The sequence below is a fragment of the Amblyraja radiata genome, chromosome 19, assembly GCF_010909765.2.
Source record: "Amblyraja radiata isolate CabotCenter1 chromosome 19, sAmbRad1.1.pri, whole genome shotgun sequence".
In the NCBI taxonomy this organism is placed as follows: domain Eukaryota; kingdom Metazoa; phylum Chordata; class Chondrichthyes; order Rajiformes; family Rajidae; genus Amblyraja; species Amblyraja radiata.
The window spans coordinates 24,059,032-24,084,220 of record NC_045974.1 but is presented as its reverse complement, the minus strand read 5'-3'; the positions used below and the strand labels follow the sequence as shown (position 1 = coordinate 24,084,220).

General features: G+C 45.9%; 1 protein-coding gene across 1 annotated transcript in view; it reads right to left on the bottom strand.

Annotated features, from left to right (window-relative positions):
- Window positions 1-25,189, bottom strand: part of stab2 (stabilin 2) — a 109,877-nt gene that overhangs the window by 23,792 nt on the left and 60,896 nt on the right. The window contains exons 34-51 of the mRNA XM_033038046.1: window positions 24,440-24,571; window positions 22,873-23,001; window positions 18,716-18,772; window positions 18,525-18,620; window positions 17,091-17,286; window positions 16,015-16,110; window positions 15,476-15,521; window positions 15,305-15,378; window positions 14,308-14,433; window positions 13,165-13,238; window positions 10,038-10,109; window positions 9,814-9,933; window positions 9,644-9,691; window positions 8,662-8,745; window positions 7,844-7,990; window positions 4,705-4,833; window positions 3,007-3,066; window positions 520-696 (exon numbers count right to left, since the gene is read on the bottom strand). Coding sequence (XP_032893937.1) covers window positions 520-696; window positions 3,007-3,066; window positions 4,705-4,833; window positions 7,844-7,990; window positions 8,662-8,745; window positions 9,644-9,691; window positions 9,814-9,933; window positions 10,038-10,109; window positions 13,165-13,238; window positions 14,308-14,433; window positions 15,305-15,378; window positions 15,476-15,521; window positions 16,015-16,110; window positions 17,091-17,286; window positions 18,525-18,620; window positions 18,716-18,772; window positions 22,873-23,001; window positions 24,440-24,571 — 1,863 coding nt within the window. The remainder of the gene's footprint in view (window positions 1-519; window positions 697-3,006; window positions 3,067-4,704; window positions 4,834-7,843; window positions 7,991-8,661; window positions 8,746-9,643; window positions 9,692-9,813; window positions 9,934-10,037; window positions 10,110-13,164; window positions 13,239-14,307; window positions 14,434-15,304; window positions 15,379-15,475; window positions 15,522-16,014; window positions 16,111-17,090; window positions 17,287-18,524; window positions 18,621-18,715; window positions 18,773-22,872; window positions 23,002-24,439; window positions 24,572-25,189) is intronic.

Below are 25,189 nucleotides of genomic sequence, written 5' to 3'. Positions count from 1 at the left end.
GCAGGGAATGGAGTGATCTGGGTCTTGTTCAGATGGACAAGTGATGGTCTGGGCATCATGGCCAGCACAGATGTTGTGTGCTGAAGGGCCAGTTCTTGTTCTGCGTTCCATTGAATGTTATTTATAACCAGTGTCACGCTCTTCAGTTACGACTACCACATGAATCGTAAAAATAGGTTAAATTCACGAGTGAATCCCGAACTAAAGTAAATCAACGTTTAAACTGGGTTTTTTTTAATATACACACTTCACGTTTTTCTATTCTCTACCATCTATTTTTCCTCTTTTTCCCCTTTCTATTGTTTTCTTTTTCTTGTCTTACTTCCCTTCTCAAAACATAAAAGTAGAGGTTGTACATAGAATGGGTTACGGTATGACATAGTTGGCACCTAAAATTTGGTTCCACTGTACTGTTTTGTACTGTATTAACTTCTAATAAAATAAACAAAACATTAAAAAAAAAAAATTTAAATAAATAAAAAAAAAACAAAAAACTCTGTCCTGAGTTACAGAAGTTACCTTGGCATCCCTAATAATGTGAAATTTAAGGTATTCGATCAAGGCATTTCTGTTCTCCACATTGTACAGGAAATCCCGTCGACTTTTAGATAAGGACTTCATGACGCTGTCTCTCGGTAAGAACACAGTGACAGGTTTATGGGCTGGGTCGCTGATCATGTTCAGTAGGTTTGTCTCCTGGAAAGAAAAGAAGAAACAGGTTAAAACTCTACAGCAAAGCACAAAGTGCTGGAGTAACTCAGCGGGCCAGGCTGCATCCTTGGAGTGAGTGGATAGTTCATGTTATAGGAACAGAATTAGGCCATTCGGCCCATCAAGTCTACTCTGCCATTCAATCATGGCTGATCTATCTTTCCCTCTCAACCCCATTCTTCTGCCTTCTCCCCCATAACCCCTGACACTCGTACTAACCAAGAATCTGTCAATCTGCACCTTAAAAATACATGTGCAGGAATTTTTAAGTGGGGAGAAAGCTGGGGGGGAGTGGAAAGACAAAGCCCGGCAAGTACTCACTAGAATTTAGAAGATTGAGGGGGGATCTTATAGAAACTTACAAAATTCTAAAGGGGTTGGACAGGCTAGATGCAGGAAGATTGTTCCCGATGTTGGGGAAGTCCAGAACAAGGGGTCACAGTTTAAGGATAAGGGGGAAATCTTTTAGGACCGAGATGAGAAAAAAAAAATTCACACAGAGAGTGGTGAATCTCTGGAATTCTCTGCCACAGAAGGTAGTTGAGGCCAGTTCATTGGCTATATTTAAGAGGGAGTTAGATGTGGCCCTTGTGGCTAAAGGGATCAGGGGGTATGGAGAGAAGGCAGTATGGGATACCGAGTTGGATGATCAGCCATGATCATATTGAATGGCGGTGCAGGCTTGAAGGGCCGAATGGCCTACTCCTGCACCTATTTTCTAAGTGATCGGTGGATACAGATGAGAGGGAATTTAACTGGCAGATGGGTGGACAGAGGATAGAGATGAAAACTCTTCTAGCTTTGCAACACAGTACAGAATAATAATGAAGATAGACACAAAGTGCTGGAGTAACTCAGCAGGTCAGGCAGCATCTCTGGAGAAAAAGAATAGGTGATGTTTTGGGACAGAACTCTTCTTCAGACTGAAAATAGAGTTGGAGGGGTGGTGGGGGTGGGGGAGATAATAAACTGGAGGCGAGAAATGAGCAGAACAAATCAGGGCCGGCAACATATGACCAAGGAAGGGTGGAGCCCATGATGGTCCATTGTTGTCTGGGGAAGGTGTGGGTCACACGAGGGATACAAGGATGCGAACAGTGGAGCTGGTAGGTAGACGAGGGGTTATTTTCCTTCCCCCACTGCCCACTTCTACTCTCCGTGTAAGGAAGGGTTCCAACTCAAAATGTCACCCATCCATTTTCTTCAGAGATGCTGCCTGTGTTACTCCAGCGCTTTGTGTCTAACTTCAATGCCAGAGACCCGGGTTCAATCTTGTCTAAAGGGTGCTGTGTCTGTACGGAGTCTATACGTTGTCCCTCTGACCGCGTGGGTTTCTACAGGTGCTCCAGTTTCCTCTCACATTCCTAAGACATACATGTTGTAGGTTAATGAGGCTCCAATTGTAAATTTTAAATTGTCCCTCGGGTATAGGATAGTGCTAATGTACGGGGTGATTGGAGGTTGGTGCGGACTCGGTGGGCCATAGGGCCTGTTTCTACACTGTATCTCTAAAGTCTAAAGTGAAGACCACCATTCGCCCATACACTAGTTCTATCCTGCACGCTAGGGACAATTTACAGAAGCCAATTAACCCCAAAACTTGTACGTCTTTGGAATGTGAGAGGAAACTGGAGCACTCAGAGAAAACCCACGCAGGTCACAGGGAGAACGTGCAAACTCCATACAGACAGCCCCCTTAAGCCCCTGTCCCACTTAGGAAACCTGAACGGAAACCTCTGGAGACTTTGCACCCCACCCAAGGTTTACGTGCGGTTACCGGAGGTTGCAGGTGGTTGCCGGAGGTTGCAGGTAGTGGAAGCAGGTAGGGAGACTGACAGAAACCTCCAGGAACCTCCGGAAACTGCACAGAAACCTTGGGTGGGGCGCAAAGTCTCCAGAGGTTTCCGTTCAGGTTTCCTAAGTGGGACAGGGGCATTAGTCTGGATCTAACCGGGGTCTCTGAAGCTCTAAGGCAGCAAATCTACTGCTGCGCCACCATGCCGCCATAGAGCTTGCAGGAACAAAACTAAACTTATCGCTGTTAAAAGACTTTTGCTTTGTAAAATCCTGTTGGAAAAATAACTTACTGATTGCGAGTCTGGAATTCTCTGGATCCTAACCCTCTCTTCCTTATTGACACAATTGGTTTTGCAAAGAGATTTTCTATAATGCTAAGTGCTTGAAAACACAACGATTGTGTAATAACTCCTTGTCAAGGAGGTTATAGTGCAATCTTCCCAAATGGCTCTTCAGGGAATGTATTTTTTCTCATCTATAAGAATAACGCTGGCTTACCTGTAGAAGATTAACAAAGACAGAGTATCCATTCTCTGCTGCCAGCGTTGTCAAGTTTACCTGGAGGGAGGAAATAGATTGAAAATCTGTTAGGAAGAAGAAATCTTCCACTCGGTGTAAAACCTGCCTGGTTTCCAACATTGTGATTGTGGCATTAAAGGCTGTTATTATATTTGCTTTAGATAGATTTGCATTTAGATAGGTCTCTAAAGAAGGGTTCCGACCCAAAACATCACCCATCCTTTTCCTCCAGAGATGCTGCCCGACCCACAGTGCTTTGTGTTTATCTTTGGTATATAGCAGCATCTGCAGTTCCTTTCTACACATTACATTTGCTTTGTCATATTCCTGCCCTGTACAATTAGAGTCATAGAGAGTCTTAGAGTCATACAGCGTGGAAACAGGCACTTTGGCCCAACATGCCCATACCGACCAACATGTCCCAGCTACACTAGTCCTACCTGACTGTGCTTGGCCCGTATTCATCTAAATCTGTCCTATTCATGTAAAACCCGTCTTATCCCTGTTATTACTATTTGGTCAGCAAAAGGAAAGTTATATCATGGAAATTTAAACCACTACAACTGCATGCCAATTTAGAAATTGCTTGAGTATATGATCATAAACCATTATTTTCATTTTGTATTGGTCATTATTATAACAAGAATTTATAGAGAACATAGAACAGCACAGTGTAGGAATGAACTGCAGGTGCTGATTTAAATCGAAGATAGACACAAAAAGCTGGAGTGACTCAGCGGGACAGGCAGCATCTCTGGAGAGAAGGAAGAGCTGATGTTTCGGGTCGAGACCATTCACAGCACAGGAATAGGCCCTTCAGCCCATAATGTCTGTGCTGACCCTGATGCCAAACTAAACTAATCCCAACTGCTTGCAAGTGATCCATGTCCCTTCATTCCCAGTATGTCTTTGGACCCATCTAAATATCTCTTAAATGCCACTATTGTATCTGATTTCTGTTCTATTTCCAGAAATAAACTTTATTCAAAATTGAAACTACATACAAAACAAGAACTGTGCCAAAATGTATTCCGACATTCTCCACAGTGATTCTACACACATTCATTAGCGTTGTATTTGGTAGTGTTTATGGAAATATCATTATACCCAGCATCTTTAACACTGATGTGGCTCCCCGGGTGATATCCCTTCCCTTGTTTGAGGTGCCCCCCAATGTCCAGCAGCGGAAGGACACTAGGCTGTGATCCTCCCCCACCGAGCCTTGGCGTTGGCTGCACCGAGCTTCAGTGCGTCCCTCAGCACGTACTCCTGCAGTCTGGAACGGGCCAGTCGGCAACATTCCCTGACGGACATCTCACTCAGCTTTGGGCTGACCGAAGAGCTTCTTTCACAAAGTTGATGTCCGTCCAACAGCTATCGTGCCTGCTTTCACATTTTCCTTCAGGCCCCCACCACATTCTGTGTAAAAAATCCTGCCCTGCACATCTCCTTTAAACATTCTCCCTCACGACTTAAAGTTATGCACTTTAATATTTGATATTTCCACCCTAGGAAAATGTTTTTGACTGTCTACCCTATTTATACCTCTCATATTTCGATAAACTTCTAACAGGTGTCCCCTCATGCTCCAATGCTCCAGAGAAAACAATCCATATTTGTGAAACATAGTGAAAGTTTACGAGAATTGGTAATAATTGTGAGCATTTCCAGCCTTACCTGACTATTCTTGGGAGCATCAAACAGATTTTGTGGTATGAGTAACTTGTCTATATAGTGGACCACGCCGTTACCATTGATGACATCACTCGTAATGATCTTTGCTTCATTGTTTAGCATCAAGACGTTCTGACAGTTAAAAGAGAATAAATAACAATTAACATCATAGTAAACAAAGTTATCCTTATCTGTCATTAATACACACGAGGGAAACATCTCCACTTCTGCTTCATTTATGCTGACATAGACAAGAAGGATCCCGACATTGACAGAGTGACCACAGTGCTTGGTGGACAAAAATGCTGGAGAAACTCAGCGGGTGAGGCAGCATCTGTGGAGCGAAGGAAATAGGCAACGTTTCGGGTCGAGCCCCTTCTTCAGACTGATGTGAGGGTGGGGAGGGGCAGGAAGAAGAAAGGAAGAGGCGGAGACAGTGGGCTGAGGGAGCGCTGAGAAGGAGAGGAGAAAGCAGGGACTACCTGAAATTAGAGAAGTCAATGTTCATACCACTGGGGTGAAAAAGCGATATATGAGGTGCTGCTGCTCCAATTTACGGTGGTCCTCACTCTGGTCATGGAGGAGGCCCAGGGCAGAAAGGTCGGATTCGGAATGGGGGGGGGGGGGGGGGGGGGGGGGGGGGGGGGGGAGCTGAAGTACTGAGCCACCGGGAGATCAGGTAGGTTAACGCGAACCGAGCGGAGGTGTTGGGCGAAGCGATCGCCAAGCCTACGTAGAGCAGCTGACAACCAGAGCAGCGAATGCAATAGATGAGGTTGGAGGAGGTGCAGGTGAACCTCTGCCGCACCTGGAAAGACTGCTTGGGTCCTTGAATGGAGTCAAGGGGGGAGGTAAAGCGACAAGTGTAGCATTTCCTGCGGTTGCAAGGGAAAGTGCCAGGAGAGGGGGTGGTTTGGGTGGGAAGGGATGAGTTGACCAGGGAGTTACGGAGGGAGCGGTCCCTGTAGAAAGCAGACAGGGAAGGAGATGGGAAGATGTGGCCGGTGGTGGGATCCCTTTGGAGGTGGTGAAAATGTCGGAGGATTATTTGTTGTATGTGATGGCTGGTAGGGTGGAAGGTGGGATTCTGCCCTTGTTACGAGTGTGGGGATGAGGAGTGAGAGCAGAGTTACGGGGTGTAGAAGAGACCCTGGTGAGAGCCTCATCTATAGTAGAAGAGGGGAACCCCCGTTCCCTGAAGAATGAGGACATCTCCGATGCCCTGGTGTGGAACAACACATCCTGGGAGCAGATGCGGCGTAGACGGAGGAATTGGGAGTAGGGGATAGTCCTTACAGGAAGCAGGGTGGGAAGAAGTGTAGTCCAGACAGTGCTTGGTGTGTATCTTTTGTATAAATCAGCATCTGCAGTTCTTTGTTTCCATATAAATGCATGTTCAAGAATTATAGGAGCAGAACCAGGTGCAGCGGTAGAGTTGCTGCCTTACTGCACTTGCAGCGCTGGAGACCCGGGTTCGATCCCGACTACGGGTGCTGTCTGTATGGAGTTTGTACATTCTCCCCGTGACTGTGTGGGTTTTCTCCCAGATCTTCGGTTTCCCCCCCACACTTCAAAGACGTACAGGTTTGTAGTTTAATTGGCTTGGTAAATGTAAAAATTGTCCCTAGTGGGTATAGGATAGTGTTAATATGCGGGGATCGCTGGTTGGCGCGGACCCGGTGGGCCGAAGGGCTTGTTTCCGCGCTGTATCTCTAAAACGAAACCTAAAATCTGTGGCAATGAATTCCACAGATTCACCACCCTCTGACTGAAGAAATTCCTCCTCATCGCCTTTCTAAAGATATGTCCTTTTATTCTGAGGCTGTGGCCTTTGGTCCTAGACTCTCCCACTAGTGACAACATGGATTGAAAGCCCGTTATTTAATCACAGGTAGGTTACCATTTGAAATCAATGATACATAAAGAAGTTACAGAAGAACAAAACCCATACAAGGGAGCTGTAAAATCCAGTCATATAGCACTTCTGCCCAATTCAGCCAATCCCACTTCTGCCGTCCCATGTAAACGCTAGTTCCATTTGCCTGCATTTGGCCCTAATCCCTCTAAACCTTGCATATCCATGTACCTGTCCAAATGTGTTTTAAATGTTGTTATAGTACCTGCCTCAACTACCTTCTCTGGCATCTAGTTCCATATACCCACAGCCCTGTGTGTGAAAAGTTGCCCTTCAGGTTCCTATTAAATCTTTCTCCTCTCACTTTAAATTTATGCCCTCTAATTCTTGATTCCACTACCAAGGGTAAACCCCTATATGCATTCACCATATCTACTCCCCTCATGATTTCATACACCTCTATAAAATCACCCCTCGGCCTCCTGCGCTCTTAGGGCAACACAGTGGCACAGCGGTAGAGTTGCTGCCTCACAGCACCAGTGACCCCATATCGATCCTCACTACGGGTGTTGTCTGCACGGAGTTTGTATGATCTCCCTGTGACTGTGTGGGTTTTCTCCGGGTGCTCCAGTTTCCTCCCACACTCCAAAGACGTACAGGCTTTTAGGTGAATAAAAGGGCCTGTCCCACTTTCAAGACCTAATTCACGACCTTTTTTACTCGTGGACATTTTTCATCATGTTGAAAAAACGCCCCGACCCACTTGATGCCACGAGTACCTACGACTAGCATCACGACCTACCTACGACCTCCTACGACCTCGTGATGACCATGCTGTGAGTACGAGTCAAGGGCAAACTCGGCAGAGGTCGTGAATTAGGTCGTGAAAGTGGGGCAGATCCTTTTGACTTTAGAGAGTCAGCACAGGAGCAGGCCCTTCGTCCCACCGAATCTGCACCAACCATAGATCACCCCGTGCACCTGCACAATACTGCACACTAGAGACAATTTACAATTTTACCAAAAGCCAATTAACCTACAAGCCTTGGCTTCGGCAAAAATGTAAAGTGAGTAGGATAGTGCTAGTGTACAGGGCGATCACTGGTCGGGGTGGGTGGAAGGGACTGTTCCTGCACTATATTTCTAAAGTAAAGTCTAAAGTTAAAGGTGGTTTGATCCCGCCACCAGTTGGAGAGAGCATTGTCCACTGAGCAGCAGTTTCCCCCCCACAACATCGATGTCAAGCAACACACAGTTCACATGTAGTTTCACATCTTTGCTTCTCACGTTGACATTGGACAGCCGGATGGTTTCTCCTTGAAGGGACGTGAGAACCTTCATCTTGATGAGGCGATTGAGCAGCAGTTGGTTACACGCCACGATGTGGTGACGAACTATCTGGGACATTTGTCCCTTTGCTTTCCATTCGGATATCTAATGATTGAAGATAACAGTGAATTATACAGTCTTACAGTGTGGAAACAGGCCCTTCGGCCCAACTTGCCCACACCGACCAACATGTCCCGTCTACATTATTCGCACCTGCCTGTCTTTGGTCCATATCTCTGTAAACTTGTCCTATCCATGTACATGTCTGAATGTTTCTTAAACTTTGCGATAGTACCTGCCTCAACTACCTCATCTGGCAACTCGATCCATACACCCACCACCCTTTGTGTGAAAAAGTTACCCCTCAAATTCCTATTTGCTCCCCTCACCTTAAACCTATGTCCTTGGGTTTTCAATTTCCCTACTCTGGGCAAGAGACTCCCCAATCTATTCCTCTCATGATTTTGTACACTTCGATAAGATCACCCCTCATCCTACACCGCTCCAAAGAATAGAGTCCTAGCTTGCTCAACCTCCCCCTATTAGCTCAGGCCCTCGAGTTCTGGCAACATCTTCATAAATCTTCTCTGCACTCTTTCTGGCTTGAAGTCATCCTTTCTATCACATGGTGCTCAGAACTGAACACAATACTCTAAATGCAGCCTCACCAACATCTCATATAACTGCAGCATGACCTCCCAACTTCTATGGCTCGGTTGGGTTGAACGCTCATAGAAAGCGTCAAAGAGCTTATTTTGGGAAATGTTCAGACTTACCCGGGAATCGTTTTCAAAAGCTTCGTTTCTAGGAACGAACACAGTGAAGGGACCTGGGCTGCCGAGTTCAGTCACGCCGTTAGCCTGTGAGGACAGGAAAGTAAAGCGGAATTGCTTCATCTCAGTAGGCGTCATGGTTAAACTGAATATCAATGATGAACCTCCAAGGGCGGCACAGTGGTGCCTCGCAGCGCCAGAGACCCGGGTTCGATCCTGACCTCGGCTGCTGCTTGTGCGGAGTTTGCACATGGTCCCCCTGAGTTACCTCCAGGTGCACCTGTATCCACCCTCATCCCTAAGACATGCAAGTTTGCAGGTTAAGTGGCCCTAATGTACAGTAATTGGATGATAATGTGGTAGAAGTGTGAACGGGCGTTTAGCTCGGTTCAGTTTTGTTCAGAAACAGGCCTTTCAGCCCACCGGGTCTGTGCCGACCACTGGTCCCCGTAAACTAGCCCTATCCTACACACTAGGGACAATTTACAATGTTTGCCAAAGCCAAATTGACCGACAAATCTGCATGTCTTTGGATTGCAGGAGGAAACCGGAGCACCCAGAAAAAACCCACGCAGGTCACGGAGAGAACGTGCAAATTCCGTACAGACAGCATCTGTAGTCAGAATCGAACCCAGGTCTCTGGCGCTGTAACACAGCAACTCTACCGCTGCGCCACTGGGCTTTTATTTGAGTAAACTACAAATTGCTGGAGGAATTGAGCGGGTCGGGCAGCATCTGTGGAGGGAATGGACAGATGACTTTTGGGGTCGAGACCCTTCTTCTACGTTCCTCCAGCAGTTTATTTTTTAGCTCCAGGATAGAGCCAACATTGATACATCTTTGTCTCATCTCAGTAATTCTCGTTCCTCCAAAGCTTTCACATTCTGAACTGATTCTGTCTGCCAGTGAGCTTGTATTTACATCTAATGCCTCCGTATACATCACCATTAATTCCTCCTCTCTTCGGGGAAACGATTTATTTTACCTGGAGGAAGTAGAAAAAGCGGTACGAAGCGGCATTCCAAAACATCTCCTGAAAGACAAGGGCGAGAGGTCACCTTTGAGAGGCTGGATGGTGGGGGGAAGTGAAAGTGAAGACGTTGATGGAATAACTTTCCAAATGGAAGAAGCTGATGCCCAGGTCACGGGACGCACCTTGTATATGGTTCCTTTGCAGGTAATTCCATCGCCCACGTACGTTGGGTAGCAACTGCACGAACGTTCGTTGGGACCAGTGTGATTACATTTGGCAGATGCACTACAGCCACCATTGTCCTGAAATAAACGGGACCAAAGTGCTCACTCCTGGTTTCTACGTTTCTGGACAATTAATAAGCGGTTGACAATGAGACACAATAAAGACCAACACAGATACTCACCACTTTACACGGATTAATTGGTTTACAGGTCTTCCCATCACCTTCATAGTTAAGTAAGCAATTGCACACGGCCTGAAAACATCAAGTGGAATTCATCGTAAGCAAAAATCAGTCATGCAAGAGAACGGGATGGAGGTAATATGGGCCAAATGGGACTGATGTAGTCATGGTCGGCATGGATGGGTTGGGATGTTTCGGACTCTATGACTCCAGGTAAGTGATTACGGGGCATACATTAGGTTGACAAAAGCAGGAAAACTCTGTTAATAGGCCACCCTTGAGACTTTAGTGATGACAGTCCAGGGGGTTTTACTATTACTCCAGAAGATGTTTAACTCATTCAGGTGTCACACAATAGAAAAATAAAATTTCCCATGAACACAGTGAGTTTAAAGGAGGCATATGTAGCTAGACCTAAGTAAGTTTCAAGGAAGAGCGCAAAATGGGGACGTCTCAGTAGCACAACAGTAGAGTTGCTGCCTCACAGCGGCAGAGATCCAGATTCGATCCTGACTACGGGTGCTGTCTGTACGGAGTTTGTACGTTCTCCCTGTGACTGCATGGGTTTTCTCCGGGTGCTCCAGTTTCCTCCCACACTCCAAAGACGTACAGGTTTAAAGGTTAATTGGCTTCAGTAAAACAGTAAATTGTCCCCAGTGTGTAGGATGGTGCTGGTGTACCGGGTTAATCACCAGTCGGTGCGGACTCGGTGGGCCGAAGGGCCTGTTTCCGCGCTGTATCTCCAAACGCTAAAGTCTAAAACAGAACCAGGTGAGTTTGAAAGGAGCGTGGGAACTGGGGTCCCGGTGAATGTGATGGGATGTGGGAACCAGTGGCCCGGTGTGTCAGACAGAGGGTGGAAACTTCAACACCCTGGGATCAATTACACTCGGCACGATGAACATAAATTGGGTGTGAACATGTGTGGAATAATGAAGCTCAAACCGAGCTGCCAGGAAGAACTCGAAACACAAGGAACTGGTTTACAGTGAAAGACACAAAGTGCCGGAGTTACTCAGCGCATCAAGCAGCACCTCTGGAGAACATTGTTGGGCGAATTTTCACATCGGGTCCCTTCTTCAGTGGAAGTGGACTATGCAGCGCAGGGAGCAGGGAGGTACATGATGTTCTTAAAGTACATGAAGCAACACCACTATAATCTAAATGGTGGCCGACTAGGAAAAGGGGAGATGCAGCGAGACCTGGGTGTCATGGTACACCAGTCATTGAAAGTGGGCATGCAGGTGCAGCAGGCAGTGAAGAAAGCGAATGGTATGTTAGCTTTCATAGCAAAAGGATTTGAGTATAGGAGCAGGGAGGTTCTACTGCAGTTGTACAGGGTCTTGGTGAGACCACACCTGGAGTATTGCGTACAGTTTTGGTCTCCAAATCTGAGGAAGGACATTATTGCCATAGAGGGAGTGCAGAGAAGGTTTACCAGACTGATTCCTGGGATGTCAGGACTGTCTTATGAAGAAAGACTGGATAGACTTGGTTTATACTCTCTAGAATTTAGGAGATTGAGAGGGGATCTTATAGAAACTTATAAAATTCTTAAGGGTTTGGACAGGCTAGATGCAGGAAGATTGCTCCCGATGTTGGGGAAGTCCAGGACAAGGGGTCACAGCTTAAGGATAAGGGGGAAATCCTTTAAAACCGAGATGAGAAGAACTTTTTTCACACAGAGAGTGGTGAATCTCTGGAACTCCCTGCCACAGAGGGTAGTCGAGGCCAGTTCATTGGCTATATTTAAGAGGGAGTTAGATGTGGCCCTTGTGGCTAAGGGGATCAGAGGGTATGGAGAGAAGGCAGGTACGGGATACTGAGTTGGATGATCAGCCATGATCATATTGAATGGCGGTGCAGGCTCGAAGGGCTGAATGGCCTACTCCTGCACCTAATTTCTATGTTTCTATGTTTCTAAGTGGCAAAATCTGAAATTTAGTTTCGTTTAGAGACACAATGTGTGGAGACGGGCCCTTCAGACCATCGGACCACCGAATCCGTGCTGACCACGATCATCGTACACTAGATCTATCCTACACACTAAGGACAATTCACAGAAGCCAATGAACCTACAAACCTGCACGTCTTTGGAGTGTGGGAGGGAACCAGAGCACCCGGAGAAAACCCACGCAGTCACTGGGAGAACGTGCAAACTCCATACAGACAGCACCCCCCATAGTCAGAATCGAACCTGGGTCTCTGGCGCTGTAAGGAAGTGACTGTATCGCTGTGCCGCCCAAGAAGCAGGGTCTCAACCCTAAATGTCATCTACCCACGTTCTTCAGAAATGCTGCCTGGTGTGCTGAGTTACTCTAGCGCTTTGCATCTTTTTTGTTTGGTCAGGCAGCATCTGTGGAGGCAAAGGTGTGGGGGATGGGGGGGGGGGGTGGGGAGATAGCTAGTTTAAAGAGGTGAGGAAGGAATGAGGTAGGAGGTGGCAGGTGTTAGTTGGATCTAGACAAGGAAGGGTTGATGGGCAGGTGGAGGCAGGTGGGGGATGGATGGGTGGAGATAGCAACAGAGACTGGGAGGTGCTAGATAGATTAGTTTAGTTTAGTTTATTGTCCCGTGTGCTGAGGTACCGTGAAAAGCTTTCTGTTGTGTGCTATCCAGTCAGCGGAAAGACTATACATGATTACAATCGAGCTGCCCACAGTGTACAGATCCAGGATAAAGGGATAATGTTTAGTGCAGGATAAAGACCACTAAAGTCTGATTAAAGATAGTCCAAGGGTCTCCAATGAGGTAGACGGGAGATCAGGACGGCTGATAGGTTGGTTCAGTTGCCTGATAACAGCTGGGATGAAACAGTCCCTTAATCTGGAGTTACACATTTTCAAACTTCTGTGCCCCTTGTCTGATGGGGGAGGGGTGAAGAGGGAGCGACCGGGGATGAGACTGGTCCTAGATTATGCTGGTAGCCTTGCCGAGGCAGTGTGAAGTGTAGATGGAGTCAATGGAAGGGAGATTGGTTTGCTTGAAGGGCTGGACTGCCACAACATAAAGGCTGCAAGTTATGGAATTTGATGAGAAGGAAGGGCGAAGAGTTGAGTCAGGTAAGGGAGGAATGGTGGGCAGTTGGAAGCAGAATGGGGGACACACTGGACTTGTTGTAACTGACCTGGTTTGGCCCAGTTTGAGTGCACTCAGCATTGACGTGGCAGCCTCCATTGTTCTCCAAGCAGGGGTTAATTCCTTAAAGAACAGAAAGAATGAAACAAAACCTTCTATAACTTTGTAATCTCGAGTTAATTAGAGTCAGTCGCATTATGATTATGTTACTAAAATAGCAATCCTGGGATCTCAGGTTCATGGTCCAGAAACGCGTTAAAATCCTTCCATAACAGTAGGGGAATTTAAATGAAATAAATAAAAAGCTTAAACTAGTAACAGTGCCCACAAAGTACCAGCATGTCATCGAAACATAACCCATTTGGGTTCCATAAGACCACAAGACAAAGGGGCAGAATTAGGCCATTTGGCCCATCGACTATGCTCCGACATTAATAAAAATCTATCATTACACAAATGGGTCACTATAGAAATAATATAAAAGATTTCTTAAATAACATTGCACATTCAAAATAGTAACTGTCAAAATTACAATTGTTGATACTATTGTAAAATTAAACACAAGAGTGGGCCGGTGTTGTTGAAACTATTCAATGAATTGAAGGATTTTTGGATAATTGTGAGTATTGTGAGCAGTTTTGATGCCCCATATCTGAGGAAGGATGTGCTGGCGATGGAGAGGGTCCAGATGATGTTTATGAGAATGATCCAGGCATGATTGGGTTAACGTATGATGAACATTTGACGATACTGGGCCTGAGCTCGCTGGAGTTTAGCAGAATGATGGGGAGCCTCATTGAAACTTACGAATTATGGAAAGCCTTGGATAACGTTGATATGGAGAACATGTTTCCATTAGTGGGAGAGTCTAGGACCAGAGGGCACAGCCTCAGAATAAAAGGACGTACCTTTAGAAAGGAGACGAGGAGGAATTTGTTTAGCCAGAGGGTGGTGAACCTGTGGAATTGATTGCCACATACGGCTGTGGAGACCAAGTCAATGGATATTTTTAAAGTGGAGATTGACAAATTCTTGATTAGTACGGGTGTCAAGGGTGATGGGGATAAGGCAGGAGAATGGGGTTGGGAGGGAAAGATAGATCAGCCATGGTTGAATGGTGGAGTAGATTTGATGGGCCGAATGGCCTAATTCTGCTTCTATGACTTATGAATATATAATGTACTATTCTCACCGACACATACGAGTCCATCGCCCGTGTACCCGGGCTGGCAGAGACACTGTCTTTGACCTGGGAGAGTCTTTTTGCAGTTCGCGTTGGCTGAACACCCTCCATTGTTTGTTTTGCAGGCATCCACAGCTGTGATAATAAACAGGCACCCAAATAAGTCAGCGATATCATTGCATCCCACGGGTAACGTTATTTAAACTTTAGTCCAGATACGGCGTAGAAACAGCCCCTTCTGCCCATCGAGACTGCGCCGACCACCTGTACACTAGTTCTATCCTACAGCACTAGGGATAATTTACAGAAGCTAATTAACCTACAACCCTGTACGTCTTTGGAAAGTGGGAGAGAACTGGAGCACCTGTGGGAAACTTACGCGATCACAGGGAGAACGTGCAAACTCCATACAGACAGCACCTGAGGTTTGGATCAAACCAGGTCTTTGACGCTATAAGGAAGCAACTCTATTGCTGCGCCACTGTGTCACCCTTGTATGTTAGAGCTTTTACCCTTATAAGGAGATAAACCATAGCCAGCCTTGGTCAAGCAAAGTTTGATTGGTATGTGGTACTTTACTGATTGGAAAACTATTTAGTTTAGAGATACAGCATGGAAACAGGCTCTTCAGTCCACTGAGACCATGCTGAGCATCGATCACCCATTCACACCAGTTCTTTGTTATCCCACTTTCTCATCCACTCTCTACGCAGTGGGAACTATTTTACTGATGGCAAATTAACCTACAAACCTCCACGTCTTTGGGATGTGGGAGAAAACCCACACACGCGGTCACAGGGAGAACGTGCAAAGCTGCACACAGACAGCACCTGAGGTCAGGATTGAACCCGTGTCTCTGGCACCGTGAGGCAGCGGCTCTATCGGTGCCATTGCCCCAATGCATCTCTGCTATTAATTCAGGAATCAAATTCAACATTACACTTCATGGGTTAGTGGCAATGTCCAAAGTTGTCTGAACAGCGAAGAGCTCAACATTCAAGCTTACCTTCGCAGAAGGTGCCGTTGCCTTTGAAGCCAGCCGCACATTTACAGTAGGCGTAGCCCACTGTCTCGATGCAACTAGACAAGAAGATGAAAGTTCAGAGTGTGAGTAACAGATAACTACTGAAACAGAAATATCACTCGTTCAAAGCTTCTGAGCTACCGGAGTACGTACTTAGCACTTGAATGGCAAACCTCACCACACAGACTGTCAGTGGTTTCTGTAAACAAACAGAGCACATGTTACAAATGGTAGTCCCGACCCGAAACATCACCTATCCATGTTCTCCCAAGATGCTGCCTGACCCGCTGAGTTACCATTTTCAGAAGTTAACAGGGATGTAATGATGAGGCTTTATAAGGCACTGGTCAGACCGCATTTGAAGTATTGTGAGCAATTTTGGACTCTATATCTGAGGAAGAATGTGCAGGAACAGTTGTACTGGAGAGGATCCAGGGGAGGTTTACGTCAATGATTAGGTTAACATATGATGAGCGTTGGACGGCGCTGGGCCTGTGCTTGCTGGAGTTTAGATGGATGAGGGTGGACCTCATTGAAACTTACTGAATAGTGAAAGGCCCGGATGGAGTGGATGTGGAGAGGATGTTTCCACTAGTGGGAGAGTCTAGGACCAGAGGGCACAGCCCTCAGAACAAAAAGACGTACCATTAGACGATACGAGGAGGAAGTTGACATTCACAAGAAAAACGTACCTGCGTCACACGCGACGCCCCTCCATCCAGGTTCACATTCACAAGTGCCGTCCCCATTAAGTCCTTCACTGCATTTACCATGACCACATTTGCATTCTAGAAAGACATTCATGGCATAAGTTATTTTTGAAGCGTAAAAACAAGAAAACAATCAGAAAACATTCAATGGCGGTAAGCATCATTTCAATGAAGCTTCCTCCCCTGCTTATGGAGGTGTGCAAAATCGTGAAAGGCACAGATAAGGTGAATGGTCGACTAACATGCCCCATCTACACTAGTCCCACTTATGTACGTTTGGCCCATATCCCTCTAAATCTGTCCTAAACATGTACCTGTCCAAATTATTTTTTTTAATGTTGTGACAGTACGTGTTTTAACTACTTCCTCTGGCAGCCCGTTCCATATACCTACCACTCTTTGTGTAAAAAAGTTGCCCCTCCTATTAAATCTTTCCCCCCTCACCGTAAACCATTGTTTCTTGATTCCCCTACTCCTATGCAGCATGGTGGCGCAGCGGTAGAGTTGCTTCCTTACAGCGCCAGTGACCTGAGTTCGATCCTGATTACGGGTGCTGTATGTATGGAGTTTGTATGTTCTCCCAGTGACCTGAGTGGGGTTTTCCTGCGTGCTCCAGTTCCCTCCCACACTCCAAACGTACAGATTTGTAGCCTAATTGACTTGGTAAAATTGTAAATTATCCCTAGTGTGTGTAGGACAGTGTTAGTGCACAGGGATCGCTGGTCGGCGTGGACTTGGTGGGCCGAAGAGCCTTTTTTCATACCGTATCTCTAAACTAAACCGTATCTATTCCTCAGATGATTTTGTACACCTCTATATGATCTGTCTCAACCTCCTCCGCTCAAGGAATAAAGTCCTAGCCTGCTCAACCTCTCCATATGGCACAGGTCCTCGTGTCCCGACACCATCCTCGGAAATCTTCTCTGCACCCTTTGGATTACGGAGAATCCAGGCTGCTATGTTTGGATGGAATTACAGTCACATTGGCCCTGAGGAGTCATTGGGAGATACAATCCTAGCGTTGGGTTTGCTAAAGGAAGGCCAGTAAAGATGCAAACCTTGATCACAATGTGGTCCATACATGCCATCAACACAGGTCTCACAGGCTGTGCCTGTAAAACCTTCCTTGCATGCGCAGATACCAGTGCCGTTGATTCCATCCTGGCAAATCCCATTCCCGAAGCAGGAGTTTCCACTCTTTCCTGGGCATGCTTGGCATTGTTTCCCATAGAAGCCCGAACAGCAACTTCGAGTCTAGAAACAGTCAGAAAACAGCGGTATTTCATAAGTTCATAAGTTGTAGGAGCAGCATTAGGCCATTTGGCCCATCAAGTGTACTCCACCATAGCTGATATATCTTTCCCTCTCAACCCCATTCTCCTGCCTTCTCCCCATAACCACTGACACCCGTACTGATAAAGTATCTATCAATCTCCACCTTGGGTCTGAAGAAAGGTTTCGGCCCGAAACGTTGCCTATTTCCTTCGCTCCATAGATGCTGCTGCACCCGCTGAGTTTCTCCAGCACTTTTGTCCACCTTAAAAATATCCACTGACCTGGCCTGCACAGCAGCCTGTGGCAATTAATTCCACAGATTCACCATCCTTTGACTAAAGAAATTCCTCCTCATCTCCTTTCTAAATTCTGAGGCTCCGAGCCTCTGGTCCGAGACTCTCCCACTAGTGGAAACATCCTCACCACATCCACTCTATCCAGGCCTTTCATAATTCGTTAATGACAACAAAAATGCCAGGATCGGGCAGCTCAGTGGCGGAACGGTAGAGATGCTGCCTTACAATGCCAGAGACCCGGGTCGATCTTGACCAGGGATGCTATCTGTGTGTGGAGTTTGCACCGAAGATAGACACAAATAGGAACTCAGCGAGTCAGGCAGCATCTCTGGAGGAAAGGAATAGGTGACATTTTGGGTCAGAACCCTTCTTCAGACTTTAAGCTTGTACATTCTTCCTGTGACCGCGTGGGTTTTCTCCGGGTGCTCTGGTTTCCTACCCCACTCCAAACACATGTAAGGTTGTAGGTTAATTAGCTGCTGAAAATTGTTGCTAGTGTGTAGGAGAGAACTAGTGTACGGGGTGATCGCTAGTTGGTGCGGACTCAGTGGGCCGAAGGGCCTATTTCTCCACTGTATCTTAAAGTCAAAAGGAAGTAGTTGGGGAAGGTACTTTCACAACGTTAAAAAAACATTTAGACAGGTACATGGATAGGATAGGGATTATGGGGATTTATAGGGATATGGGCCAAGTGCAGGCGTGGGATTCGTGTAGAGGGGGCATGTTGGTCGGTGTGGGCAAGTTTGGCTGAAGGACCTGTTTCCACGCTGTATGACTATGACTCCAAAGAGAACAAACAACTTTGTGGATCAAAATTGTTGTTGTTAGCCTTGAATGTTGATGAAGGTGTACATTTACATGAAGGTGTACATGTACCATGACATATATTCTGCTTTTGTCTTTTATTTGAACTTTACTTACAATCACAGGTTGCACGCAGTTTGATATGCAGCCGAGGTACGCTATCCTTTGTCCATTCACATATATTGTAATGATGCAGTTCTTTCTTTTCCCCACCTGCAAAATGCATAAAAACAAAAATAAAACTGGACTCTGCAGCAAAGTTGTGGAATATTTTCCAACTTACTGCAGCAAGGGAAATCAAATCTCACCGCTGGACTTGATCCAGATGGACACTTCACTTTCTGCTGGCAGCTCAAACAATTGCCCTTTAAAAGAAAGGAGAAAGTTAGGTTTATGTTTATTATTGTCTTGTGTAGTGAGGTACAGTGGTAATCTTTGTTTTGCATGCTATTCTATCAAAACAGGTAATACGATAGCTGGATACAATGCGCTGGAGTAACTCAGCGGGTCAGGCAGCATCTCTGGAGGAAAAGAGTAGGTGACGTTTCAGGTTGGGACCCCTCTATTCCTCTTCAGACTGAAGGAAGGTAGGAGGTGAGGAAGGAGGGAGGGGGAGTTGCGAAAAGACCAGGGTCCGCAACGAATGAGCTCAGGGAGGCCTATTGTTGGCTAGGGAAGTTGTGATCCCAAGAACTGTGGAACTGGTTAAACGACAAGGGTGGGGGAAGGGGTTAAGGGGGAGGGGAGGGGAGTGTAAGTAGAAGTTACTTAACATTAGAGAAATTAAAGTTCATATCACTGGGTTGTAATACGCCTGAGCTGAATATGAAGTTCCTCCAATTAGTGTGTGGCTTCACTCTGGAAATGGAGGAGGCCCAGGACAGAAATGTCAGTAAGGGTATGGGTAAGGGGAGTTGAAATGGTTAGCAACCAGGAGATCCAATAGGCCTTGGCAGACCGAGCGAGATAAGTTTAGTACAGAGGTCAAAGGGGAAGAGGCAGAATGTAGTAACCTGACCTGCCGAGTTACTCCAGCACTTTGCATCTTTTTTCTGTAAACCAGCATCTGCGGTTCCTTGTTTCTACTCGTACAAATCATTCACTGAAGTTGCCCCAACCTTCAGATTTGTAAGTGAGGAGAGGGGGCTGATGGCAGTCAGGGTGGTGAGGCGGGGTAATTAAATAACGAGGGTATGCATGTTATAACACGTCTGAGGATCAAGGACACATTTCTCCCAATTCTGTGTTCCCTGCTCCCTCCTGCATTAACATAGAAACATAGAAACATAGAAATTAGGTGCAGGAGTAGGCCATTCGGCCCTTCGAGCCTGCACCGCCATTCAATATGATCATGGCTGATCATCCAACTCAGTATCCCGTACCTGCCTTCTCTCCATACCCTCTGATCCCCTTAGCCACAAGGGCCACATCTAACTCCCTCTTAAATATAGCCAATGAACTGGCCTCGACTACCCTCTGTGGCAGGGAGTTCCAGAGATTCACCACTCTCTGTGTGAAAAAAGTTCTTCTCATTTCGGTTTTAAAGGATTTCCCCCTTATCCTTAAGCTGTGACCCCTTGTCCTGGACTTCCCCAACATCGGGAGCAATCTTCCTGCATCTAGCCTGTCCAACCCCTTAAGAATTTTGTAAGTTTCTATAAGATCCCCTCTATCACCTAAATTCTAGAGAGTATAAACCAAGTCTATCCAGTCTTTCTTCATAAGACAGTCCTGACATCCCAGGAATCAGTCTGGTGAACCTTCTCTGCACTCCCTCTATGGCAATAATGTCCTTCCTCAGATTTGGAGACCAAAACTGTACGCAATACTCCAGGTGTGGTCTCACCAAGACCCTGTACAACTGCAGTAGAACCTCCCTGCTCCTATACTCAAATCCTTTTGCTATGAAAGCTAACATACCATTCGCTTTCTTCACTGCCTGCTGCACCTGCATGCCCACTTTCAATGACTGGTGTACCATGACACCCAGGTCTCGCTGCATCTCCCCTTTTCCTAGTCGGCCACCATTTAGATAATAGTCTGCTTTCATGTTTTTGCCACCAAAATGGATAACCTCACATTTATCCACATTATACTGCATCTGCCAAACATTTGCCCACTCACCCAGCCTATCCAAGTCACCTTGCAGTCTCCTAGCATCCTCCTCACAGCTAACACTGCCCCCCAGCTTAGTGTCATCCGCAAACTTGGAGATATTGCCTTCAATTCCCTCATCCAGATCATTAATATATATTGTAAATAGCTGGGGTCCCAGCACTGAGCCTTGCGGTACCCCACTAGTCACTGCCTGCCATTGTGAAAAGGACCCGTTTACTCCTACTCTTTGCTTCCTGTTTGCCAGCCAGTTCTCTATCCACATCAATACTGAACCCCCAATGCCGTGTGCTTTAAGTTTGTAAACTAATCTCTTATGTGGGACCTTGTCGAAAGCCTTCTGGAAGTCCAGATACACCATATCCACTGGTTCTCCCCTATCCACGCTACTAGTTACATCCTCGAAAAATTCTATAAGATTCGTCAGACATGATTTACCTTTTGTAAATCCATGCTGACTTTGTCCAATGATTTCACCACTTTCCAAATGTGCTGCTATCCCATCTTTAATAACTGACTCTAGCAGTTTCCCCACTACCGATGTTAGACTAACTGGTCTGTAATTCCCCGTTTTCTCTCTCCCTCCCTTCTTAAAAAGTGGGGTTACGTTTGCTACCCGCCAATCCTCAGGAACTACTCCAGAATCTAAAGAGTTTTGAAAGATTATTACTAATGCATCCACTATTTCTGGAGCTACTTCCTTAAGTACTCTGGGATGCAGCCTATCTGGCCCTGGGGATTTATCGGCCTTTAATCCATTTAATTTACCCAACACCACTTCCCGGCTAACCTGGATTTCACTCAATTCCTCCAACTCTTTTGACCCGCGGTCCCCTGCTATTTCCGGCAGATTATTTATGTCTTCCTTAGTGTAGACGGAACCAAAGTAGTTATTCAATTGGTCCGCCATATCCTTGTTCCCCATGATCAACTCACCCGTTTCTGACTGCAAGGGACCTACATTTGTTTTAACTAATCTCTTTCTTTTCACATATCTATAAAACTTTTGCAGTCAGTTTTTATGTTCCCTGCCAGTTTTCTTTCATAATCTATTTTTCCTTTCCTAATTAAGCCCTTTGTCCTCCTCTGCTGGTCTCTGAATTTCTCCCAGTCCTCCGGTATGCTGCTTTTTCTGGCTAATTTGTACGCATCATCCTTCGCTTTGATACTATCCCTGATTTCCCTTGTTATCCACGGATGCACTACCTTCCCTGATTTATTCTTTTGCCAAACTGGGATGAACAATTTTTGTAGTTCATCCATGCAGTCTTTAAATGTCTTCCATTGCATATCCACCGTCAACCCTTTTAGAATTAATTGCCAGTCAATCTTGGCCAATTCACGTCTCATACCCTCAAAGTTACCTTTCTTTAAGTTCAGAACCATTGTTTCTGAATTAACAATGTCACTCTCCATCCTAATGAAGAACTCAACCATATTATGGTCACTCTTGCCCAAGGGGGCACGTACAACAAGACTGCTAACTAACCCTTCCTCATTACTCAATACCCAGTCTAAAATAGCCTGCTCTCTCGTTGGTTCCTCTACATGTTGATTTAGATAACTATCCCGCATACATTCCAAAAAATCCTCTTCCTCAGCACCCCTGCCAATTTGATTCACCCAATCTATATGTAGATTGAAGTCACCCATTATAACGGTTTTGCCTTTGTCGCACGCATTTCTAATTTCCTGTTTGATACCATCTCCAACTTCACTACTACTGTTAGGTGGCCTGTACACAACACCCACCAGCGTTTTCTGCCCCTTAGTGTTTCGCAGCTCTACCCATACCGATTCCACATCCTGCAAACTAATGTCCTTCCTTTCCATTGCGTTAATCTCCTCTCTAATCAGCAACGCTACCCCACCTCCTTTTCCTTTCTCTCTATCCCTCCTGAATATTTAACATGAGAGGCGGGGTAGTTTATAGACCTTACCCTGCATAAGATCGTTGGGGCCAGCACAGTGGCGCTGCAGAGAGTTGCTGCCTTACAGCGCCAGAGACCCAGGTTTGATCCTGACCTCGAGATCTGTCTGTCCAGTGTTTGTACATTCTCCCTGTGACCAAGTGGGTTTCCACCAAGTGCTCCAGTTTCCTCCCACACTTCAAAGACGCACGGGTTTGGCGGTTAATTGGCTTCGGTAATAATTGTAAATTGTCCCTAGAGTGTAGGATAGTACTAGTGTACGGGGAGATCACTGGTCGGCATGAACTCGGAGGGCCGAAGGGCCTGTTTCTGTGATGTATCTCTGAAACCTTAAGTCTAAAGTCAATGTACTTTTGGGGCCCAAGTTCAACGACTTTGAGAATTACAAGTAGTTCCTTCAGTTCATTTTAAACTCTTACCACTAACAAAGAAGATTCGTTGGTGTCACATCGATTCTTCTGGATTTCCAGAACCTTGGTTAGACCATGGATCATTCCTTTGTCTGTTTCCACATCGGTTAGGTTAACTGGTGCATCATTCACATAAAGCTACAATGAGTGAGTCAGAGCGAGAGATTCAGCACAGAAACATGTCCTCTGTCAAGCAAGCAAGCACTGAGCATCCATTGTACACTAAACCTACATTTGTTCGGCACGGTGGCGCAGTGGTGGAGTTGCTGCCTTACAGCGCCAGAGACCCGGGGTCAGTCCCGACTATGGGTGCTGTCTGTACAGAGTTTGTATGTCCTCCCGTGACCTGCGTGGTTTTTCTCCGGGAGCCCTGGTTTCCTCCCACATTTCAGAGACGTGCTGGTTTGTAGGCTAATCGGCTTGATAAAATTATAAATTGTCCCCAGTGTGTGTAGGATAGTGTTAGTGTGCCTAGATCGCTGGTCGGCGCGGACTCGGTGGGCCGAAGGCCCTGTTTCTTGTATCACTAGACTGGAATAAGGACAGGTCTTTTGGCCAACGATGCCTGTGCCGAACATGATGCCAAGACCCACTCTTATCATCCTATATGTAATCAATATCCCTCCATTCCCTGCATATCCACATACATATCCAAAATGACACTATCGTATCTGCCTCATCCACCACCTCCGGCAATGTGTTATAGGCACTCACCACCCTCAGTTTAAAAAACTTGTCCCGTATATCTCCTTTTAACCTTTTCCTTCTTACCTTAAAGGTCTGCCCTCTCATATGTGATTTTTATCGAGCCCTTTGGGCCCTGCTCAGTCAGAGTAGAGTGAGTGCTACATTGTCAAAGGGACAACATGGAAGATAGCTACGATAGACCAGCTGATGGACACTTCCTCATGTTTAAGATTGCAAATCACCCACCTCCTCTCCTCTCCTCTCTTCTATTTGTCCAAAGCCTAATTTATGCTTTTATTATAAGTTCATAAGTCGTTGGAGCAGAATTAGGCCATTTGGTCCATTGAGTCCTACTCCGACATTCAATCATGGTTGATCCATCTTTCTCTCTCAACCCCAGACTCCTGCCTCCTCCCCGTAACCTTTAACATCTGTACTGATCTGTCATTCCCCGCTTTAAATCTATCCAATGTCTTGGGCTTCCACAGCCGTCTGTGGCAATGAATTCCACAGATTCACCACCCTCTGGCCAAAGAAATTCCTTCCTTTCCATAGATTCACCACCCTCTGACTAAAGAAATTCCTTCCTTTCTAAAGGTCCTTTTATTTTGAGGCTACGGCCTCTGGTCCTAAATTCTCCCACTAATGGAAACATGGATTGAAACATTCTCCCCTCATCCACTCTATCCAGGCCTTTATCTATTTGGTAAGTTTCAGTGAGGTGGCCCCTCATCCTTCTAAACTCTAGTGAGTACAGGCTCATCATACGTAGACATCAACTCAATCATCCCGGAGTTCATTCTCGCATCACCTCTATTCTTGACCTCTCCCCTCTGTTTAATGATCGCTGTAGAAGGATGGATTGTTGAACATACATGCATTTATTTACCTGGCCACGCCTTTGAAAGAAACCAACTTGAAACGAAAATCCGAGCATTGTCTCGCGATGCATCCCATTGTGCATATCACTCTCCATCAGCTTCTGACCCAGAATGACGTGGTTTTTAAGTACATCTTCATCCTGTGGGAAAGAGCATGACACATATTCTTTATATCCCTTACAAAATCGTGGGGTGGCAACACTGACATATGAACAGTGAGTTGGCGCTTTAGGCTTGTGTTTCAAACAAAAGTTCAATATATGAATGTGTGTGTGTGTGTGTCTAGAGATGATGCCTGCTGCACACACACACACGTGTATATATATATGTCTATACACACACAAACACATAAAAACAATCAAACAATGATAGTGAAAAAAGACTGAGAGAATGAGAGGCGATCTCTGAGAAGCCTACACAATTCTACCAGGGTTGGACAGATTCCATGCAGCTGAGATGCTACTGATGGCTGGAGAAACTAGAACCAAGATTGCTTCCCAACGGTTAAAGGATAACTGAGAGAGGGAATGGTTTCTTCCCACAGAAAGTGGAGAACGTGGAATTCTCTACAGTAGAAAGCAGTTTAATGCCAAATCATGAAATATATTGAAGAAACAGACTTAGATATTTTTCTTAGAGGTTGAGGGATAGTCATAGTCACATGCACAGTACAGGCCCTCTGGCCAAACTCGCCCATCCATGCCTCTTCTAAGATAGTCTCACTTGCACACATTTGGCCCAATTCCTTCTTAACCTCT